General features: G+C 50.3%; 2 protein-coding genes across 2 annotated transcripts; one reads left to right on the forward strand and one right to left on the reverse strand.

Moving 5' to 3' along the window:
* The first annotated feature begins 709 nt into the window (after nucleotides 1-709).
* Nucleotides 710-14,624, forward strand: SNX32 (sorting nexin 32). Its single transcript, XM_060404187.1, is given in 8 exon segments — nucleotides 710-1,032; nucleotides 1,462-9,913; nucleotides 9,916-9,953; nucleotides 10,336-10,591; nucleotides 10,786-10,885; nucleotides 11,043-11,119; nucleotides 11,393-11,431; nucleotides 12,190-14,624. Coding segments are annotated over 7 exon segments (1,098 nt in total). The 5' UTR covers nucleotides 710-1,032; nucleotides 1,462-9,796; the 3' UTR covers nucleotides 12,661-14,624.
* Nucleotides 14,625-14,901: 277 nt separating this feature from the next.
* On the reverse strand, nucleotides 14,902-17,717 carry CFL1 (cofilin 1). The gene is made up of 4 exons (NM_001009484.2): nucleotides 17,704-17,717; nucleotides 15,574-15,881; nucleotides 15,230-15,306; nucleotides 14,902-15,026 (listed from the first exon to the last, which is right to left on the reverse strand). The coding sequence occupies exons 1-4, from the start codon at nucleotides 17,704-17,706 to the stop codon at nucleotides 14,914-14,916; spliced, it is 501 nt and encodes a 166-aa protein (NP_001009484.1). The 5' UTR covers nucleotides 17,707-17,717; the 3' UTR covers nucleotides 14,902-14,913.
* Nucleotides 17,718-18,853: the final 1,136 nt, after the last annotated feature.

An 18,853-nucleotide genomic window follows, 5' to 3' on the forward strand; every position in this document is an offset into this window, starting at 1 on the left:
CTCTCAAGACCTCTCCACTGGTTTCCACGTCAGTAAACTTCAACTTCTCTTTAAACTCAGACCCCTTCCGAGATCCCGCTACAGTCCCTGCACTCTCAGATTCAGCCTCTACTCTGTGTCTGAATTCTTGCTTTCCCCACATCTCCTTTGATATGTCTTTCCGCAAACCGGCCGAAACCTGTAATGCACTTGATACACTGCGCACTCGTTTCACATCCATCCTTTCCGGACTCCGGCCTGACTTTCCTCTTAAGACTGTCTTTTCCACATCTTCCAGTCTCCAGTTCTCAGACTCAAGCTTCAGGTCCCACGTTTTAGGTTTTTGCGTCTTTCTACCCAGGAGCTCCATTTTCCTCCCAATGACGATGAGCCCGTTCCAGGGCATCCATAACGTTTCTCGCATCTTCTGCGCCCCTCTGCTTCCCGGTTCCAGTTGCGACCGCCCGAAAGTACTGGCCTGGCCTCGGGCGCCCTGGCAGCGGGCCTTGTCGCGCCCCTTTGCCGCCCTTTGTGGCTTATCCCGCCACTCCCTCCTGTCCCAGAGCGGATATCCAAACGGAGCCCCTTTCTCCGAAGACATCACGCCTCTCCCCGGTCCCTAGCCCGCCCACCCCACCCGAGCTCCCCATTCCCCCGACCCTCCCCACCGTCCCACCCAGCCCACTGGCCCGCCGCCCCGCCCACCGCCTAGAGGGCGCGAGAGTGGACTAGTGCGCACGCGCAGACCGCGCGAGGCCGCTGGAAGGCGCAGCCCAGAGCGCCAGCGAGCGGGAGTCAAGCAGCCGGGAGGCGGGGGCTGACAGGACTGAGACCTCTGCGACCGTAGAGCACCCCGCTCCCCATTCCCCCGCCTCCCGCCTCCAGGCTGTGGCCTGTTCCCGGCCCTCTCAGTTCCGCGCTGCCCCTTAAAGGTGGGGCCTGGGCACAGGAATGACAGGCGTTGCAGCCAATGATGTCCCGCACGGTGAACCTGCTGCCCAATCACGAGGCTCGGCTGCGAGGGAACGGCGTGGGAACCACGCCCGGCTCCAGGTGACTCCTTGTCAGGGAGGGGAGGGCGCCTCCGTTAGTGGGTAGGATCCCCACTGGGTCCGTTCCTCGGGGCGAGGTCTCGCGGACCAAGCTGCCTCAGCGCGCGGGCAGTGACCCGCTGCGGAATCCTTTAGTGCTGTAGTCGAGGAGAGTGATGGAGGAGCGTCTAGAAGCTGGGAAGGAGAGCAAGGTAGAGAAAGGCTGCAAACCCCCTGCCATTCCTACATCTCCCTCCATAATACCCGCTGATGCCCAATCAGGGAGAGAGAGAGAGAGTGTCTGTGTCTACGCTCACGCATGAGTTAGAGAAGAGAGAGATCTGAGCAAGGGGGTGGCACCTGCATGGGGACTGGTGCGGAGGCAGGCTTTACCTTTACCCCGACAGATGGAAACAAACCCGTCTCTCTTACTCCTCCCTCCCCTCTCCAGGGCCGACTCATGCTGGTTTCATGGAAGGATGTTATGGATTGAGGAGGGGCTGGAATACTGCTTTCCCAAGGTGGGGGGAATACAGTTCACCACTAATGGTTCACGTGTGTATCTGTGTTATGTAATCAGACCATTCAGTCTTCATTCTTTCTTCTTGACTTCATTTGACAGTTTCTGAGCATCCTTGTGCTAAGGATGGTTGGGAGTGGGCATACAGAGATGCACACTTTTAAGGGTAGGAGATACGTGCAGAGTGGGCTGTGACTAAAAGGCCACTTATCCTATAAGGATGGAGCAGCCGTGGTCCATTTTTGAAGCCCCATCTCTCTCAAGCAGTTACCAAGGAAGGAGGCAGGGGACTTGGAGGCCTGTTGCACCAATGAACCAGACTGTCAGGGGCGGGGTAGGGGTGGGGGTGGGCGGTGCAGGCATATGGATAGAGGAAGAGCTTGCCCTGGGGGTGTTGAAGAAGCCAACAAGTGAGGAGTGGGGTTCAAGTGAAATTTGATGGCGTGAGAGGGACTCACAGACCAAAGTATGGAACAGAAGGGATCGTTTCAGTGGTTATCTATGTTCATAATCATAGTTAAATTAGTTTGTGTGTATATATATATATAATGTTTAGAGCAATGCCTGGCATATAGGAAGGACAAATCTAAGTGTTAGCTATTGTATTACTATCATTGAATAGTGAATGCTACGTGTTGGGAGGATGTCCTGGGCTGTCAAATTGATGGGTTTGTGGTCCCAGCCCACTGGCACCTAACCTTTGTTGGTGTCAGACTCTCTGATAATCTACTATTAGATCTTGTCCTTTAGATAAGCATTACCTTCTTCAAAATTCTCCTATAAATACAGAAAGATGAAAAGAATAAATGAATAGGTAAGTAAAAATACAATAGAGAAAATGAAATAACATAAATACATGATTAATCTAACAGAATTCAAGAAAGAATAAACGAACAAAAAACAGGAGACAAACAGCAAGATGGCAGGTGTGTAGCCTACTGTATCAGTGATTATAGTAATAGTGAAGTGGAAGAAGCACTACAATTAAAAATAAAACATTTTCAGATTGGATTTAAAAAAAAAACCAATTTAATTCTGTTAAAAGAGACTTATTTTGGGACTTCCCTGGTGGTCCAGTGGTTAAGAATCCATCTACGAGTGTGGAGAACATGGGTTTGATCCCTGGTCTGGGAAGATCCCACGTGTTGAGGAGCAGCTGAGCTCGAGTACTGCAGCTACTACTGAAGCTTACTCACCTCAAGTCTGTGCTCTGCAGCTAGAGAAGCCACAGCAATGAAAAGCCATGCACTGGAATGAAGAGTAGCCCCTGCTTGCCACACTAGAGAAAGCTCACACATAGCAACAAAGACCCAGGACAGCTGTAAATAATTTTATTTTGAAAAAGACATACTTTTAAGAACACAGAACCATTGAGAAACTAATGGAATATGTACACTATGAGCACACTAACCAAAAGAAAGCTGGTGTGGCTTTATTAATTTCAAACAAAGTAGACTGGAAGAGAAAGTATTCTAGAAAAAAAGGAGGGATATTTTATAAATATTAAAGAGTCAATTCAACAGGAAGATAAAACACTCAATTTTATGTACTTCATAACATAATTTCAAAATATGCAAAATAAAAAATTACAGAATTAAGAAATCAACCCATGATTACAATTAGAGTTTTAGCACAACTGATAGCATATTAAAAAGCAGAGACATTACTTTGCCGACAAAGGTCCATCTAGTCAAAGCTATGGTTTTTCCAGTAGTCATGTGTGGATATGAGAGTTGGACCATAAAGAAAGCTGATCATGGAAGAATTGATGCTTTTGAACTCTGGTGCTAGAGAAGACTCTTGAGAGTCCCTTGGACAGCAAGGAGATCAAACCAGTCCATCCTAAAGGAAATCAGTCCTGAATATGCATTGGAAGAACTGATGCTGAACCTGAAACTCCAATACTTTAGCCGCCTAATGCGAAGAACCAACTCACTGGAAAAGACCCCAGTGCTGGAAGAGACTGAAGGCAGCAGGAGAAGGGGACAACAGAGGATGAGATATTGGATGGCATTACCTACTTGATGGACATGAGTTTGAACAAGCTCTGGGAGATAGTGAAGGACAGGGAAACCTGGCGTGCTGCAGTCTGTGGGGTCGCAAAGAGTTGGACACGACTGAGCAACTGAACAGCAATAAGTGTCAGCAGACCAAAAAACCCCAACATTTAGATTTAAATAGTGTGATTAATCAGCTGACCTATGTAGCACTCCAGAACCTACAACTTACCAAAATCCATTATGTGTTTAGCCAGAAAACAAGTATCAACAAACTTTAAAAGCCTGAAATAATATAGAGTGTGATCTCTGATCTAGGAGACTCATCAAGGAATCAAAACAAAAAGATAACTACATTCCAAAATATTTGGAAATTAAACAACATACTTCTAAATAATAAGTCAAAGAAGAAATTATAATGGAAATTAGAAAATTTTTTAAGAAATTATTTTGAAAATATGACATATCAAAACATATAAGATTGGAGAAGGAAATGGCAACCTGCTCCAGTATTCTTGCCTGGGAAATCCCAAGGACAGAGGAGCCTGGTGGGCTACAGTCTTTGGGGTTGCAAAAGAGTTAGACACGACTTAGCGACTAAATAATGGATGGAGTCTTATGATGACTTGTGGCAGAATGATTGTCCCTAATACGTCTGTTTATGAATAATTGTGAAAATGATAAGAAAAAGGAAGAAAATGTGACAGAATTCTGTATGTTAAGATGCTTTTTAATATCCAAAGTTAAAGAGATTTCTTTTCCTACAGATTTCCTGAAAATGTGATTGTGGCTCAGCTGGTAAAGAATCGCCTGCAATTTGGGAGACCTAGGTTCAATTCCTGGGTTGGGAAGATCCCCTGGAGAAGGGAAAGGCTACCCCCTCCAGTATTCTCTGGCCTGGAGAATTCCATGGACTGTGTAGTCCATGGGGTCGCAGAGAGCTGAACACGACTGAGCGACTTTCACATCGAGTGTGAGTACAGTTTGACAAAGAAACGAAAGTATGAGCAGATAAAAATGCTGACTTATAAGATGTAGCTAAAGCAGTATCCAGAGAGCAGTTTATACCTCCAAATGTATATTTTAGACAAAAAGAAAGGTTGAAAAGTCAGTGATCTAATTTCAATATCAAGAAGCTAGAGAGGACATATCTAGTGGTCTGTTGGTTAAGAATCTGCCTGCCAGTGCAGAGGACACCAGTTCGATTGCTGACATGGGAAGATCCCACGTGTCACAGGGCTATTAAGCCCTTGTGCCACAGTGTGCAAAACCTCTATGGAGAAACTATAGAACATTACTGAGAAAAATTAAAGAAGACCTGCATCATTAGAAAGATAGCCATGTTCATGGATTAGAAGATTCAGTATTGTAAAAATGTCTATCCTTCCAAAATTGACCTATAGATTCAATGTAATCTCAATCAAATCTCAGAAAGATTTTTGGCTAGAAATTAACAAGCTGATTCTAAAATTTATGTGGAAACACAAAGGACCTACAGTAGCCAAAATGATTTTTCAAAAGAACAAAGTTAATTCTACATTATTTCCATATTGCCTATCAATTATAGTAATCGAGAGAGTATGATATCAAAAATATAGATGTGTATCAGTGGAACAGAATAGGGAATACAGAACTGATCACTTTTGAAGTCAGTTGATTTTCTGCCAGAGTATACACCAAAACAAATCATAGTGCAAATCAGTTCAGTTCAGTTGCTCAGTTGTGTCCGACTCTTTGCAACCCCATGGACTGCAGCACACCAGGCTTCCCTGTCCATCACCAACTTGAGTCAGCTCTTCGCATCAGGTGGCCAAAGTATTGGAGTTTCAGCTTCAACATCAGTCCTTCCAATGAACATTCAGGACTGATTTCCTTTAGGATGGACTAGTTGGATCTCCTTGTAGTCCAAGGGACTCTCAAGAGTCTTCTCCAACACAATTCAAAAGCATCAATTCTTCAGTGCTTATCTTTCTTTATGGTCCAACTGTCACATCCATACGTGACTCCTGGAAAAACCATAGCTTTATCTAGATGGACTTTTGTTGGCAAAGTAATGTCTCTGCTTTTTAATATGCTGTCTAGGTTGGTCATAACTTTCCTCCCAAGGACCAAGCGTCTTTTAATTTCATGGCTGCAGTCACCATCTTCAGTGATTTTGGAGCCCCCCCAAAATAAAGTCTGTCACTGCTTCCATTGTTCCCCCATCTATTTGTCATGAAATGATGGGACAAGATACCATGATCTTAGTTTTCTGAATGTTGAGTTTTAAGCCAACTTTTTCACTCTTCTCTTTCACTATCATCAAGAGGCTCTTTAGTTCTTCACTTTCTACCATAAGTGTGGTGTCATCTGCATATCTGAGGTTATAGATATTTCTCCTGGTAGTCTTGATTTCAGCTTGTGCTTCATCCAGTCCAGCATTTCTCATGGTGTACTCTGCATATAAGTTAAATAAGTTAACTTATTATAAGTTAAATAAGTTAAATATACAGCCTTGACATACTCCTTTCCCGATTTGGAACCAGTCTGTTATTCCATGTCCAGTTATAACTGTTGCTTCTTGACCTGCATACAGATTTCTCAGGAGGCAGGTCTGGTATTCCCATCTCTTTAAGAATTTTCCACAGTTTGTTGTGATCCACACAGACAAAGGCTTTGGCATAGTCAATGAAGCAGAAATAGATGTTTTTCTGGAACTCTGTTGCTTTTTTGGTGATCCAACGGATGCTGGCAATTTGATCTCTGGTTCCTCTGCCTTTTCTAAATCCAGTTTGAACATCTGGAAGTTCTTGGTTCACTACTGTTGAAGCCTGGCTTGGAGAATTTTGAATATTACTTTGCTAGCATGTGAGATGAGTGCAGTTGTGCAGTAGTTTGAGCATTCTTTGGCATTGCCTTTCTTTGGGATTGGAATGAAAACTGACCTTTTCCTGTCCTGTGGCCACTGCTGAGTTTTCCAAATTTGCTGGCATATTGAGTGCAGCACTTTCACAGCATCATCTTTCAGGATTTGAAAGAACTCAACTGGATTCCATCACCTCCACTAGCTTTGTTCGTAGTGATGCTTCTATGGCCCACTTGACTTCACATTCCAGGATGTCTGGCTCTAGGTGAGTGATCACACCATCATGGTAATCTGGGTCATGAAGCTCTTTTTTGTACAGCTCTTCCGTTTACTCTTGCCACCTCTTCTTAATATCTTCTGTGTCTGTTAGGTGCATATTGTTTCTGTCCTTTATCGAGCCCATCTTTGCATGAAGTGTTCCCTTGGTATCTCTAATTTTCTTGAAGAGATCTCTAGTCTTTCCCATTCTATTGGTTTCCTCTATTTCTTTGCATTGATCACTGAGGAAGGCTTTCTTATATCTCCTTACTATTCTTTGGAACTCTGCATTCAAATGGGTATATCTTTCCTTTTCTCCTTTGCCTTTAGTGTCTCTTCTTTTCACAGCTATTTGTAAGGCCTCCTCAGACAGACATATTGCCTTTTTGCATTTCTTTTTCTTGGAGATGGTCTTGATCACTGCCTCCTGTACAATGTCACGAACCTCTGTCCATAGTTCTTCAGGCACTCTGTCTATCAGTTCTAATCCCTTGACTCTATTTGTCACTTCCACTGTATAGTTGTAAGGGATTCGATTTAGGTCATACCTGAATGGTCCAGTGGTTTTCCCTACTTTCTTCAATTTAAGTCTGAATTTGGCAATAAGGAGTTGATGATCTGAGCCACAGTCAGCTCCTGGTCTTGTTTTTGTTGACTGTATAGAGCTTCTCCATCTTTGGCTGCAAAGAATATAATCAATCTGATTTCGGTATTGACCATCTGGTGAAGTCCATGTGTAGAGTCTTCTCTTGTGTTGTTGGAAGAGGGTGTTTGCTATGACCAGTGCATTCTCTTGGCAAAACTATTAGCCTTTGCCCTGCTTCATTCTGTACTCTAAGGCCAAATTTGCCTGTTACTCCAGGTATTTCTTGACTTCCTACTTTTGCGTTCCAGTCTCCTATAATGAAAAGGACATCTTTTTTGGGTGTTAGTTCTAGAAGGTCTTGTAGGTCTTCATAGAACCATTGAACTTCAGCCTCTTCAGCATTACTGGTCGGGGCATAGTCTTGGATTACTGTGATATTGAATGGTTTGCCTTGGAAATGAACAGATATCATTCTGTCATTTTGAGATTGCATCCAAGTACTGCGTTTTGAACTCTTTTGTTGACTATGATGGCTATTCCATTTCTTCTAAGGGATTCCTGCCCGCGGTAGTAGATAATGGTCATCGGAGTTAAATTCACCCATTCCAGTCCATTTTAGTTCGCTGATTCCTAGAATGTCGACGTTCACTCTTGCCATCGCCTGTTTGACCACTTCCAATTTGCCTTGATTCATGGGCCTAACATTCCAGGTTCCTATGCAATATTGCTCTTTACAGCTTCAGACCTTGCTTCTATCACCAGTCACACCCACAACTGGGTGTTGTTTTTGCTTTGGCTCTGTCTCTTCATTCTTTCTGGAGTTATTTCTCCACTGATCTCCAGTAGCATATTGGGCACCTCCTGACCTGGGGAGTTCATCATTCATTGTCCTATTTTTTGCCTTTTCATACTGTTCATGGGGTTCTCAAGGCAAGAATACTGAAATGGTTTGCCATTCCCTTCTCCAGTGGACCACATTTTGTCAGAACTCTCCACCATGATCCGTCCATCTTGGGTGGCACTATACAGCATGGCTCCTGGTTTCACTGAGTTAGATAAGGCTGTGGTCCATGTGATCAGATTGGTTAGTTTTCTGTGATTGTGGTTTTCATTCTGTCTTCCCTCTGATAGATAAGTGTTAATACAATGTTTTTAAACAAATAGTGCTAAAACCACTAGCTATTACATGGCAGAAGTGAATCACAACCCACACTTTACGCTATATACAAAATGAGTTAAATGGATCATAGGCCTACATATAAATGTATGAAAATGGATCATAGACCTAAAACTGTTTCTGGAAGAAAAAAAATAGACTATCTTGATGACTTCGGGGTGGGAGTATTTCTTCAAGAGTACAAAAACATCTTTAACCACAAAAGAAAAGATTGGTATGTTGAGCTTGTAGAATTGTAAGCCATTAAGAGAGTGAAAAGACGTCCCATAGAGCTGTGGATATTGACAACACATATAACTGACAAAGGCCCCTGGAACTTCCATACAGTGCTGGTGGGAGTGTAAATTAGAACAGTCAGCTTGGGAAACTGTTTGGCAGTATCTATGAAAGCGTTTTCAACACATGCCTCCTCGCTGACCAAGCAGTTCTCATACCCAACAGAAATGAGTACTTAGGTCCCTCAAAAGATTTATGCAAGAATGTTCGTGGTAGCTTTATAATAACCCCAAACTGGAAATAATGCAAATGAGCACCAACAGTCGTAAACTAGATAAACTGTGATGTGGTCATATAGTGGGACACCACACAGCAATGAAAAAGAACCACCACGCTCATCGACATACGTGGGCATCGTTAAGAACGTGGTCACAAAAGTGCGTACTGTGTAACTACATCGATATATGAGGCTCAGGGCCAGATAGAATTAATCTATGAGTGGCCCCTCAGTGTCCTGAGCATATGCCAGAGCCCATGAGAGGAGACAGGGAGGCCTCTGAGGGTGAGAAGTGAGCTTTGCTTGGAGCGAGAGTGACTTCTGACCTTCTCCCTAGTGCCCTGGCCCAGTGGTATGGACAGAGCAGGTGTGCAGTAAACGCTTACCGAGATAGCTCAGTGCAAGAATGAACTAGTAGCTTGGTGCCTCAGGGGTGTTTTTACTTGGAGAGATACAAGTGCTTGACCTATAAGTCTGTGCCTCTTGACACGAAACGTAGTGAATGGAATGGTCTCAGGACCCCCTCAGAAAGGAGTGGGACCATCTTTACACCTGCTGAGAGGTGCCTGAGGTAACCAACTGGGATGGGGTAGGCAGGTAGCTGAGGAAGCACATGGGATGTGGAATTGAAAAACTGTTCCAATCTGGCCCTTCCACGTGGCAGCTGTTTGGTTCAGGCCACATTATTTCACCTTTCTGGGGGTCGCAGCCTCTGGGCCTATAAAATGGGGCAAATTCTGCCTACTTCAGAGGATGGCTGGGTGGGAAAGTATCATTGTGAAGCCCTGAGCAGTGACTTACCAGGATCTTTGGTGTGTGTGTGTGTGTGGATGCAGCCAGTGACCCCAGGGCATGGTGGAAATAATACTTTGAGGTGGCTCTGCAGGAGGACTAGAAGCCTGCAGCCAGGATGGGGTGGCAGTGGTCAGTCACGTCAGGGCCCTCCCCTCCCCCACAGGCCTCCTCCATGTCAGTGGGCCTGCAGGGAGACAGCTCCTTGCAGGTGGAGATCTCTGATGCCGTCAGTGACTGCAGCGGGACAAGGTGAAGTTCACTGTTCAGACCAAGGTGATATTGCACCGGGAGCAGGGGTGTGGTTCTGGTGGCTGCCAAAGGAGGCTTCAGGAGTCTGAGCAGCCTGGCTCACCTGGTGGGCAGATGCCAAAAGAGCCTTTGGGCCCAGCTCTCCAACCTGGCTCTAGCCCTCTGGCCCTCTGAGAAAGAGAGCATCTCATCTAGTCTCTGACTGCCTTTTCCTAAGGCCCCACGTGCTACCGTCCCATGTCCACCCTCCTGAGGGTGATCAGGAACATGAGAGCCCCAACTTGGGTGTCACTTGGCATGTGGGACGGGGGTGGCCCAAGAGTGGGTGTGCAGGAAGCTTGGTGGGTGTCGGGCTTGCTGGGGGCAGGGGAGGAGAGACCCCTCAGACAGGCTTCTTAGCTTCTGGAGCTGCCTGCCTCACTTCTCCCAGACCGAGTTCTTCGTCATGCGACAACATGAGGAGTTCATCTGGCTGCACGATGCCTATGAGGGAGGGGTACGCCAGTCTCCCTGTGAGGGGGAGCCAGCCTGGGAGAACAGGGGGTACACCAGTCTCACTGTGAAGGGGAGCCTGCCTGGGCCCTCAGGGTGGCGGGGAGGCAGGGCCAGGCTTCAGGGTGTGGGTGATGGCCATCCTGATAATGAGAGGTCTCCCAGCTCTGTCCTCCTTTGAGCAGATCCCCTCAGCCCCTCCACGGCCAGACTCAGGCTGCATGTGGATTGAGGCTCTGGGTGGCTGTGGGAGGGAAGCCACTGGGGGTTCTGGCCTAGGGGGAGATCGTGCCACCCTTGGGAGCCCTTAGCTGCTCTGCTTCTGGTGGCTCAGTATAAGTGGGTCCTGTCTGGATCCCATAGGAAGTGGATGACTTCTTTGAGCATGAGAGGACCTTCTTGCTGGAGTACCACGCCTGCAGCTGGGATGCCTGTCTGTGGGCAGACCAAGTCATGCACTCATGAGTGTACGCAGAACTCCATGGGCCCCTGCCTTCTCTCCCCAGTGGCATACTCCCCCAGGGAGAGGAAATTTCCTGTGTCTGCCTGTGGCCACAGACACCAGGGTGGGGGTTGACAGGTGGACCAAGGGGCTCTGATGGAGGGCTCTATCCCAGCAAGCCTGGCAGATGATTACATGCCTATCTCAGCTGCACTGAGCAGTCTGGGATCACAGGAAGTCAACCAGCTAAAGAGTGAGAATTCCCTCTGGCCCCTCTCCCCTCTAAGCCTGTAATGCTGTCTCTCCTCTAAGCCTGTAATGCTGTCTTTCCTCTAAGCCTGTAATACTGTGTCTGTCCATGAGGGGTCACTGTGTGGAAGTCTACTATCAGCTCTAGGGGGAGGTGCAGAAGCTCCTGTTTGGCTTTGGTAGAGAAAGAGCCGATTTTCCCAAGAGGGACCTAAGGGCAGGAAGACTTTAAGCACCTGCTAAGACCCCTGCCCTAACTCCTCCCCACTGCCTCCTAGGAGCTTCTTCAAATTGGCAGAGCTCTTTGAACAGTTAAGGGTGAGTACTGCCTTCTGTGTTGAAAGGTGACTTTGCAGGGAAGAGAGTGTCCTGGGAGGGGGAAAAACTCCAGGATCGTTTTGGAATCTTTCAGTGATAACTTGGGCCCAGTGAAGCCCTGGGCTCATTCTCCACACTAGTTTAGTAAGAGTGGAGTGAAGTAAGGGATCCAGCCTCAAGTGTGTGTGCGTGTGGTGATGGAGGAGGAGGTGGGAAGTAGGTTTGGCAAGGCTCTTACCAGGATGTGCCACATGCCTTTGGCACTGTGCTGTGCTGCCAACATTCTGCCCCAGACACACTTCCTGAACTCTTCGCCAAGACAGCCACTGGAGTGTGCCAATCTTTCTAAAATGTCTGTTGCTCCTCATCTCTTCCCTGCTTAGGGCCCTTCAGTGACCTTGTCCCTTCTAGGAACTGCCCAAGACACAAAGCCCAGAGTTCCTAGCTTGCATTTTAAGCCTGGTGTGCTCTGGCCACTGCCACCCAACTGGCCTACTGAAGTTAAAGTTCCCTAAAATCATACTTGGCTTGCACACCTGCAAAGCCTTTGCCTGTTATCTAACCCCTACTCAACCCCCAAGATGCAGATCCAAGGCCACCTGCTTTGTGAAGCCTTCACTGGCCTGCTCCCCTGAACGTGAGTGCTTGACATAGAGTGGTTATTATGTGACTGTTGGGTATTTAGAGGGACAGCAGCACCGCTTTCCTTAGCAGCCCCTCTGCCAGCTCTGTTCCCAGCCTCCATCTTCTTGCTTCAGGAGCTGGAGGGCCAAGTGGCCTCTAACAAGGACCTGAAGCTGTTAGACATGCCGAGGTACTACATGCGAGACTCCCAGGCAGCCAAGGTGAGAGGTGGCCCCCGAGCAAACCTCAGGGCTGGAGGCCAGGGGGCTGAGCCACCAGGGAGAGCAGAGAGGCACGGGCCGTGGGTCAGGGATCCTGTGCCCTTGCCAGCCCCAGGACTACTGTCCTGGCAGCTGTTGGCACTGGCAGACTACAAGAATGCCAACAAGGTGCTGGACAAGGCCCGCACCAGCAACCAGGTGTGGGCTATGGAGAGCCACTAACAGCTGTGCTGCTAGTGCTTCGAACGCCTCTTGGACTCAGCCAGGCAAAGTAAGTCCTGTGGTCCACGAGCCCCCACCACTGCGCTGGCCACCCTGCCAGGGTCCCAATTCCTCTCTTCTCCAGAGCTCATGGACTTCAAATCCCATGTCTTCCTTCCGTGAGAACCTCAAACACAAGGTGAGCCTTCCAGCCTGGCCGAGCCCTCTTGCTTTCTTGGCCTCCCACCCTGGGCCTCTAGTTTCTCGGCGCTTGGGAGCAGCAGTGGACCTGGTGGGGTGCTGGGAGGTCGCTGGCATGAGCACCCCAGCTGTGCAGGGCCAGGGCTCCCCATCTGGACCAGGACCCTTCCCTTCAATCGGTAGCAAGGCCTCAGTGAATGGTAGGACAGGGCTGAGGACAGAGGAGTCATTCGAGGTGGGGGAACAGCAGGGAAGAGACATCAAGACCCTCTCCACAGGCCAGCAGCCTGCTTCTCCGGAGCACCCCTGTCATCCTCAAGGGGGAGCCTTAGAGCTACCAAAAGCCCCCAGATCTCCCACTCAACAAGCTGCCTTCCAGCCCTAGGAGCCACTTGCCATGCCTCTTCTCAGGGCAGGCCCCACCCCTGCCCCAAGGTATGAGGCCCTGCCAGAGGGAGAGAGCAGCATGGACACCACACTTGGCCAGAGGTAAGCAGAGCCCCAACCTGGAAGCCCAGGGAACAGTGACCTCCCCTCCGCAGAGGCTGAGGGACAGCCTCCACCCATGCTGGTCCGAGTTCATTTGTCTCTAGCCTGTTCACAAATTAAAAAACCTGGTTTTATAAGGAGGCGTGCTTGTCCTGACATTCCAGTTCCAGGGCCCACCAGGTATATCCTCTACTGGGGGACCATGGTAGAGGCCAGATCTTGGGGGACACCCCTGCAATCTGTTCAGTCACTCTGCAGAGTGCTAGGAGGCTCTCTGTACAAAGGGACAAGATCCAGAACTTGGAACCCAGGAGCAGTCAAGGCGTGCCACCACCCCCTTATAAACCCTGGTACAGGCCACACATAAAACTAATCATAAATCCTCTGCACCCATTTCCTAATTAGAAAATGGAATACACCTTCCTGCCTCCCTCTCAGAAATACTGTCAAGTTCCAAGGAACAGTCTTTAATTCCAGGCAGCTTTTTAGCTGATGGGGAAGCTGGGTGGGGGAAGTATAAATCCTGCATTACCACCACCCCTAGGGCAAGACTTCCACCTTTACCTATGGGGCAGGTGAAAACCCAAGTACAGTCTGGAAAAAGCCCACAGCAAAGTTGGCAAGAGGCTTGAGGCTCCAGCCAACACCCTCCTGGTTAAACACCAGGAAGGTGGTGCCCAAGACACCTGGGTCTGATGTCCTGGGCTCCACCTGGCCTCTGACTCACAGCAGCCAGTAGACCCAGCCCTCATAAATGAGTCAGCCACCCAGGGGAGAAGGCAGAGCAAAGACCAACTACTGAAGGTGGAGAATAAGCTCAAGAGGCAGCCAATGACTTGCAGTCTCACGGCCCACATCTGGGAAGGCTGCATGGGGAATAAGAGGACAGGCCTCACCGTCCTGTTGCCCACCTGGATCAAGGCACAGAAGCAGCCAGTTCAGGCATGAAGCCCCTCTGTTCAAGGGACCCCTGCAGGCAGTAGCAGACATACCCTGGCTACCTCCTAGTCAGCCAGCCTGGTGCCAGCTATAAAATGAAGAATGGGAACTGTCAGAAAAGGAGGCTCAGCCAGTCACAGGGGTCAAATGAGGGTGTGTGGGGGCTGGAGAGGTGGGTACAGAGGAGATGCTGCTCGTTCTCCCACCCTGCCTCCCGCACAAGGTCCCCAAGAGCCCCAACCTTGAAACAGACATCCCATTAGTGAGCCTTTTTATTGTGTTTTTGTTTTTTTTTTTTTAAATTGAAGGTCCCTTACTGGTCCTGCTTCCATGAGTAGCTGTGACCAGAGGAAAGGGGGGAGGGGAAGCAGGCGGCGCAGGGAGGGTCATCTCAACAACATTCCATTTATACACAGAACTAAACAGACAAGCACAGAGTCACTATTGCGGTTAGAAGTTGGCAGCATGGGAAAGGGGAGGAACAGGTGGGGGACTGGGGTGTCGTTAAAAAAAATACAGGCCCCCCCAAACAGGGGTTCCTGGTGGGGGGGGAACTTGGTCTGTTTCAACCCAAGAGGAATCAAGATCAAAAGCAGTTTGGGAAGGCCAGAACCGTCAGGGGTGGAGGGAGGAGGAAGGTCCAGGGGGTGGGGTTGGGGGGGCTGTTTGGCAATTGGGGTGAAGGGACTGCCCTCCCCCTGCTGGGATCCCCCCAGCCCCTCCGGTCTGGCAGGAAGGGGGCAGCCTGCAACCCCCGTGGGCAGGTCTGGGGCTGCCAGATGCTCCAGGCAGGGGGCTGGAGGGGGCTCACAAAGGCTTGCCCTCCAGGGAGATGACAGCGCTGCCCCCCAGCTTCTCTGCAAGGGTGCAACGGTCCTTGACCTCCTCGTAGCAGTTTGCTTGTAATTCATGCTTGATCCCTGTGGGGAAGAAGGGGGAGCATCTGTGAGCAGGAAGGGTGGGGGTGGGGGGTATTGCAGCTGGGTAGGAGCCAGTCTGAACAGATGGAGGGGACCAGGCTGCCTTCCAGCAGGCAGGGATCTCCTGGGCCATGCCATTCACCCCACCCAGCGGCCAAGGCCCAAGCACCAGGGCATATGGCGCCACCAGTGCTGGCCCTTACCTGTCAGCTTCTTCTTGATGGCGTCCTTGGAGCTGGCATAGATCATTTTGCTCTTAAGGGGTGCACACTCAGGGGCCCTGGAAGAGAACAGAATCAAGAGAATTTGGCTCCAAACCCAGCAAGTACCCTCAAGCAATAAATAACTTCCAGAAACCCCTGAGCTGGGCCCAAGCATTCACGCTTTCATCAAGTTCCTCATTGACAAGCCTTTTATTACAACACCCTCCTCTTGACACGCAGGTGTCTGGATTAAGCCGGAGCCACAGACCTTCCTGTCCTGGAAAGGGGGGTGGGGCAGAGCTAGAGCAGGTGAAAGGACAAAGTGCCTACAAGGAGCAGCTCACCAGAAGATGAACACCAGGTCCTCCTTCTTGCTCTCCTTGGTCTCGTAGGTTGCGTCATAGAGGGCGTAGCGGCAGTCTTTGTCTGGCAGCATCTTGACAAAGGTGGCATAGGGGTCGTCTACCGTCTGGCCCACATCACCCACCAGGATCTCCTTGCCCTCCTCCAGGATGATGTTCTTCTTGTCCTCACTCAAGCAGAAGAGCACCGCCTTCTTGCGCTTCTTCACTTCCTCTGGTGTTGAGGACTTACGCACTTTCATGTCGTTGAACACTTTGATGACCCCATCAGAGACAGCCACACCGGAGGCCTATAGGATGAGCCACATGCACCTCGTAAGGAGACATGCCCTGAAGTCCCTCTTTTGCTTTGTTAGGAGATCTATCTAGAGGCCAACAAAGTATAGTCCTCAGCCCCAAGAGGTTACTACTAATCCCCTTCCCAGGACTAGTGGCACTATTTTCCCACCCAGGTCACCGTCAAAAGTTAAGATGTGACACAATCCCAGAATAGCAGCCAAAGAAAAAGAGACCTTTGATCGCATAATTCAACAGCATTCCTCCCCATCCCGACATCCTGCAGGCTAGAGATCCAAGATCTGTGAGAAGCAGAGCCTCAGCCAAGATGTGAGTCCAAAATTAAAAGAACCGACAGACTACTGACCCCGTTTTCTACCCAGTCTCAGCTTTTGCATTAAGTGCTGACTCAGAACTTCACGTAGAGCAGAAAGGGATCCAGATCCTAGTCATCTCTATAGAACCAGAACCCACCAACGGGGCTCAACAGTTCTAGCAAGCCCATCAGGACGGTTCAAAGCAGTTATTATACAAGGTATTCCTTCTCTGCTGGGGTCTCCCCAAACCAAAGCAACAACAAACCCCTAATTAAGGCCCTACATGGGAAAAATGCAGGCCCCCAAGTCGCTGATAGGAGTCAGCGGTCCAAATTCAAGTGCCCACAGTCTCTGAGAGCTCTTTAAACTTCTAGGTCGTGTTGGGGGACACCCTAGCCAGGAGAGGGAGTGACGGTCCACGGTGAAATCTGCCCCCGCTCCCGGAACTGCAGAGGAAGCCGGCCACGTGATTGAGCCGCTTCCGGAGTAGGCGGTGAAAGCAGATCGGTTAGCGTCAGCCCCCTCCCCGAAAAAAACTCGTACCCAGCGGCAGCTGCATCTCGGAAGGCCTCAACCCAATGGAATCGCCTGCGCCGACGAGCTTATCGGCCCCCTGCGCTGCAGGCCTGGGCAAGTTACACAACCTTCGGCTCTCGCAGTCCTCGGGCCGAACACAGGGGACGGGGTGGTTTCCGGGCGGTGCCCGCCTGGGTCACTTCCCTAAACGCGGCTCCACCCTCAGGCCCCATCCGGGAGAGCCGAAGGCCCCGTTAGTCCACGGCTTCTGGCCCAGCGGCCAGGCCTGACCGTGTGCGCACGCGCCGGCCGGGAGCGCCGTCCCAGTCTCCGCCGGGTGTACTCCGCGAACCCGGCTCGCCTTCAGGGGCTCGCTAGCCCGGGAGGGCCGCCGAGGACTCCTTCGCGGTCCGCTCTGTGGCGCGCGGTGCAAGCCCCTAATCGCTGGCGCCTGCGCCAGGACACCCCCGCATCCCCCGCCAGCCGCGCCGCCCCCGCCCCTCGCGGGCATCCCTGCCACCTGCTCTCGAGACGGACCCCGCTCGAGAGGGAGGGTGACGCGGAGACAGGAACAGCCCTTGGGTGGGGCGCGCACCAAGACCGCTCGCGCGCTTTTCCTCCGTCGTCCCCGGGCCAGGTTTGGATGCCGCGTGTTCCAGTCGAGACGCGCGTCCCCGAGAAGCGACTCGGCGGCCCCGCGAGGGGACGGGCGCGCGCGCGCCCTGGACCCCTCCCCCACGGCCCTGGGCCGCGCGGGCGCAGCAGCCGGGTGGGGGAGGGGAAGGGAGCCCAGGGGGCGCGCGAGCGACGTCCGAGCCAGCCCTCCCCGGAGCCCGCGGGCGCGCACGCGCGTCCCGGCGCCGCCCGCCCCTCAGCACGAGACCCTCGTCCAGCCCCGGGAGCTCGGGAAGGGAGTGCCGACGTCGCGCCCCCGTTCCCTCTAGCGCGCCCGAATGATCGACTCGCGGCTGCCTCCCCCGCGGCGCCGTGGCCTGCCGCTCACCATGTTTCCGGAAGCGAAAAAGCGATAGCTAGGAGAGCCAAAAGACGAGAGCCGCTGCAGCTGCTGCCGGGATCCGACTGAACGCGGCCTCTCCCGGCCCCTTCCGTTTAGTATGAGCCGCACAATGAGGGGCGGGGCGGGCTTCCGGGGCTCCCCTTGCGGGCCGACGGGAAATGAAGTCCGAGGGCCCTGCGCCGTCTTCGGGCTTGCTGGGTAAGAGAGTCTTCTTCGTCTGACGGCCTCTGAGCGCCACGTTGCATCCTGGGAAAAGTAGTCCGAAACGGCAGAGAGAGGCGGGGCTGTGGTGCGCAGAGCGCACCCGTTGGTCGAGTTTCCCAGGAAATGCTCCGAGCTCAGAGAAGGCCTCAGCGTTTGGTAATAAGGCCTGAGAATAAACCCTGGCTTCGCGGCTCTATACCCAGTAGCGAAACGATTTTCCTAAGCGTCATCTTGGTACTTTCTGGATACCTTGGTATGAAGATTTTCAACGAGTTAGTGTTTAACTTTTCTGAACTGAAGCACCTATTTATTCTTTTTCCTGGGATCCAGTCCTAGAGCAAGGAGAATCGCAAGTATAAGGCCCCTCCAATAAAATAAGTATTCATGAAGTCTACTCCATGTTGTCTACTGAGAAAAGGTATATGCAACGTCAATAAAATGGGGAAAAACAAAGGAAAGGCTACAAGGAAATGTTTGGAAATAAGATTTGTACCAAAAGGTGTTTGGCAAATTAATAAGGCAATAAAGGTAGAAGGGGTTTTGTGCATTCGATTCAAAGAGTATGTGCTTTTCTACTAGACAGTGAAAAGAGGAAATAGATATTAAACCAGACTTGAATCTCATTCTCGAGTTGGTAACCAGGCATATGGTTAATACCCTCAGAAATTGAGGCAAAAGTTCTGTGAGAGCATAACCTTCAAAAAAAAACCAAACTGGGCTGGGGGACTCCGGAAACACTTCGTTGGTCTCGAAGACCTCTTAGTCTGCAGGAAGAGAAGACAAGGTCTCAAACAAGAGGCCCGGGGCATTGATCCTACACACAAAATAAAGGATAGAACAATAAACAGCTGGAAGCCTGGTCTTTAGGACCCGGCTAGCGACACCCGAGTGGGGTACGTCGCAGAGCATGCTGGGGATTGTAGTCGGGGAC

The sequence above is a fragment of the Ovis aries genome, chromosome 21 (genome assembly GCF_016772045.2).
Source record: "Ovis aries strain OAR_USU_Benz2616 breed Rambouillet chromosome 21, ARS-UI_Ramb_v3.0, whole genome shotgun sequence".
Classification (NCBI taxonomy): Eukaryota; Metazoa; Chordata; class Mammalia; order Artiodactyla; family Bovidae; genus Ovis; species Ovis aries.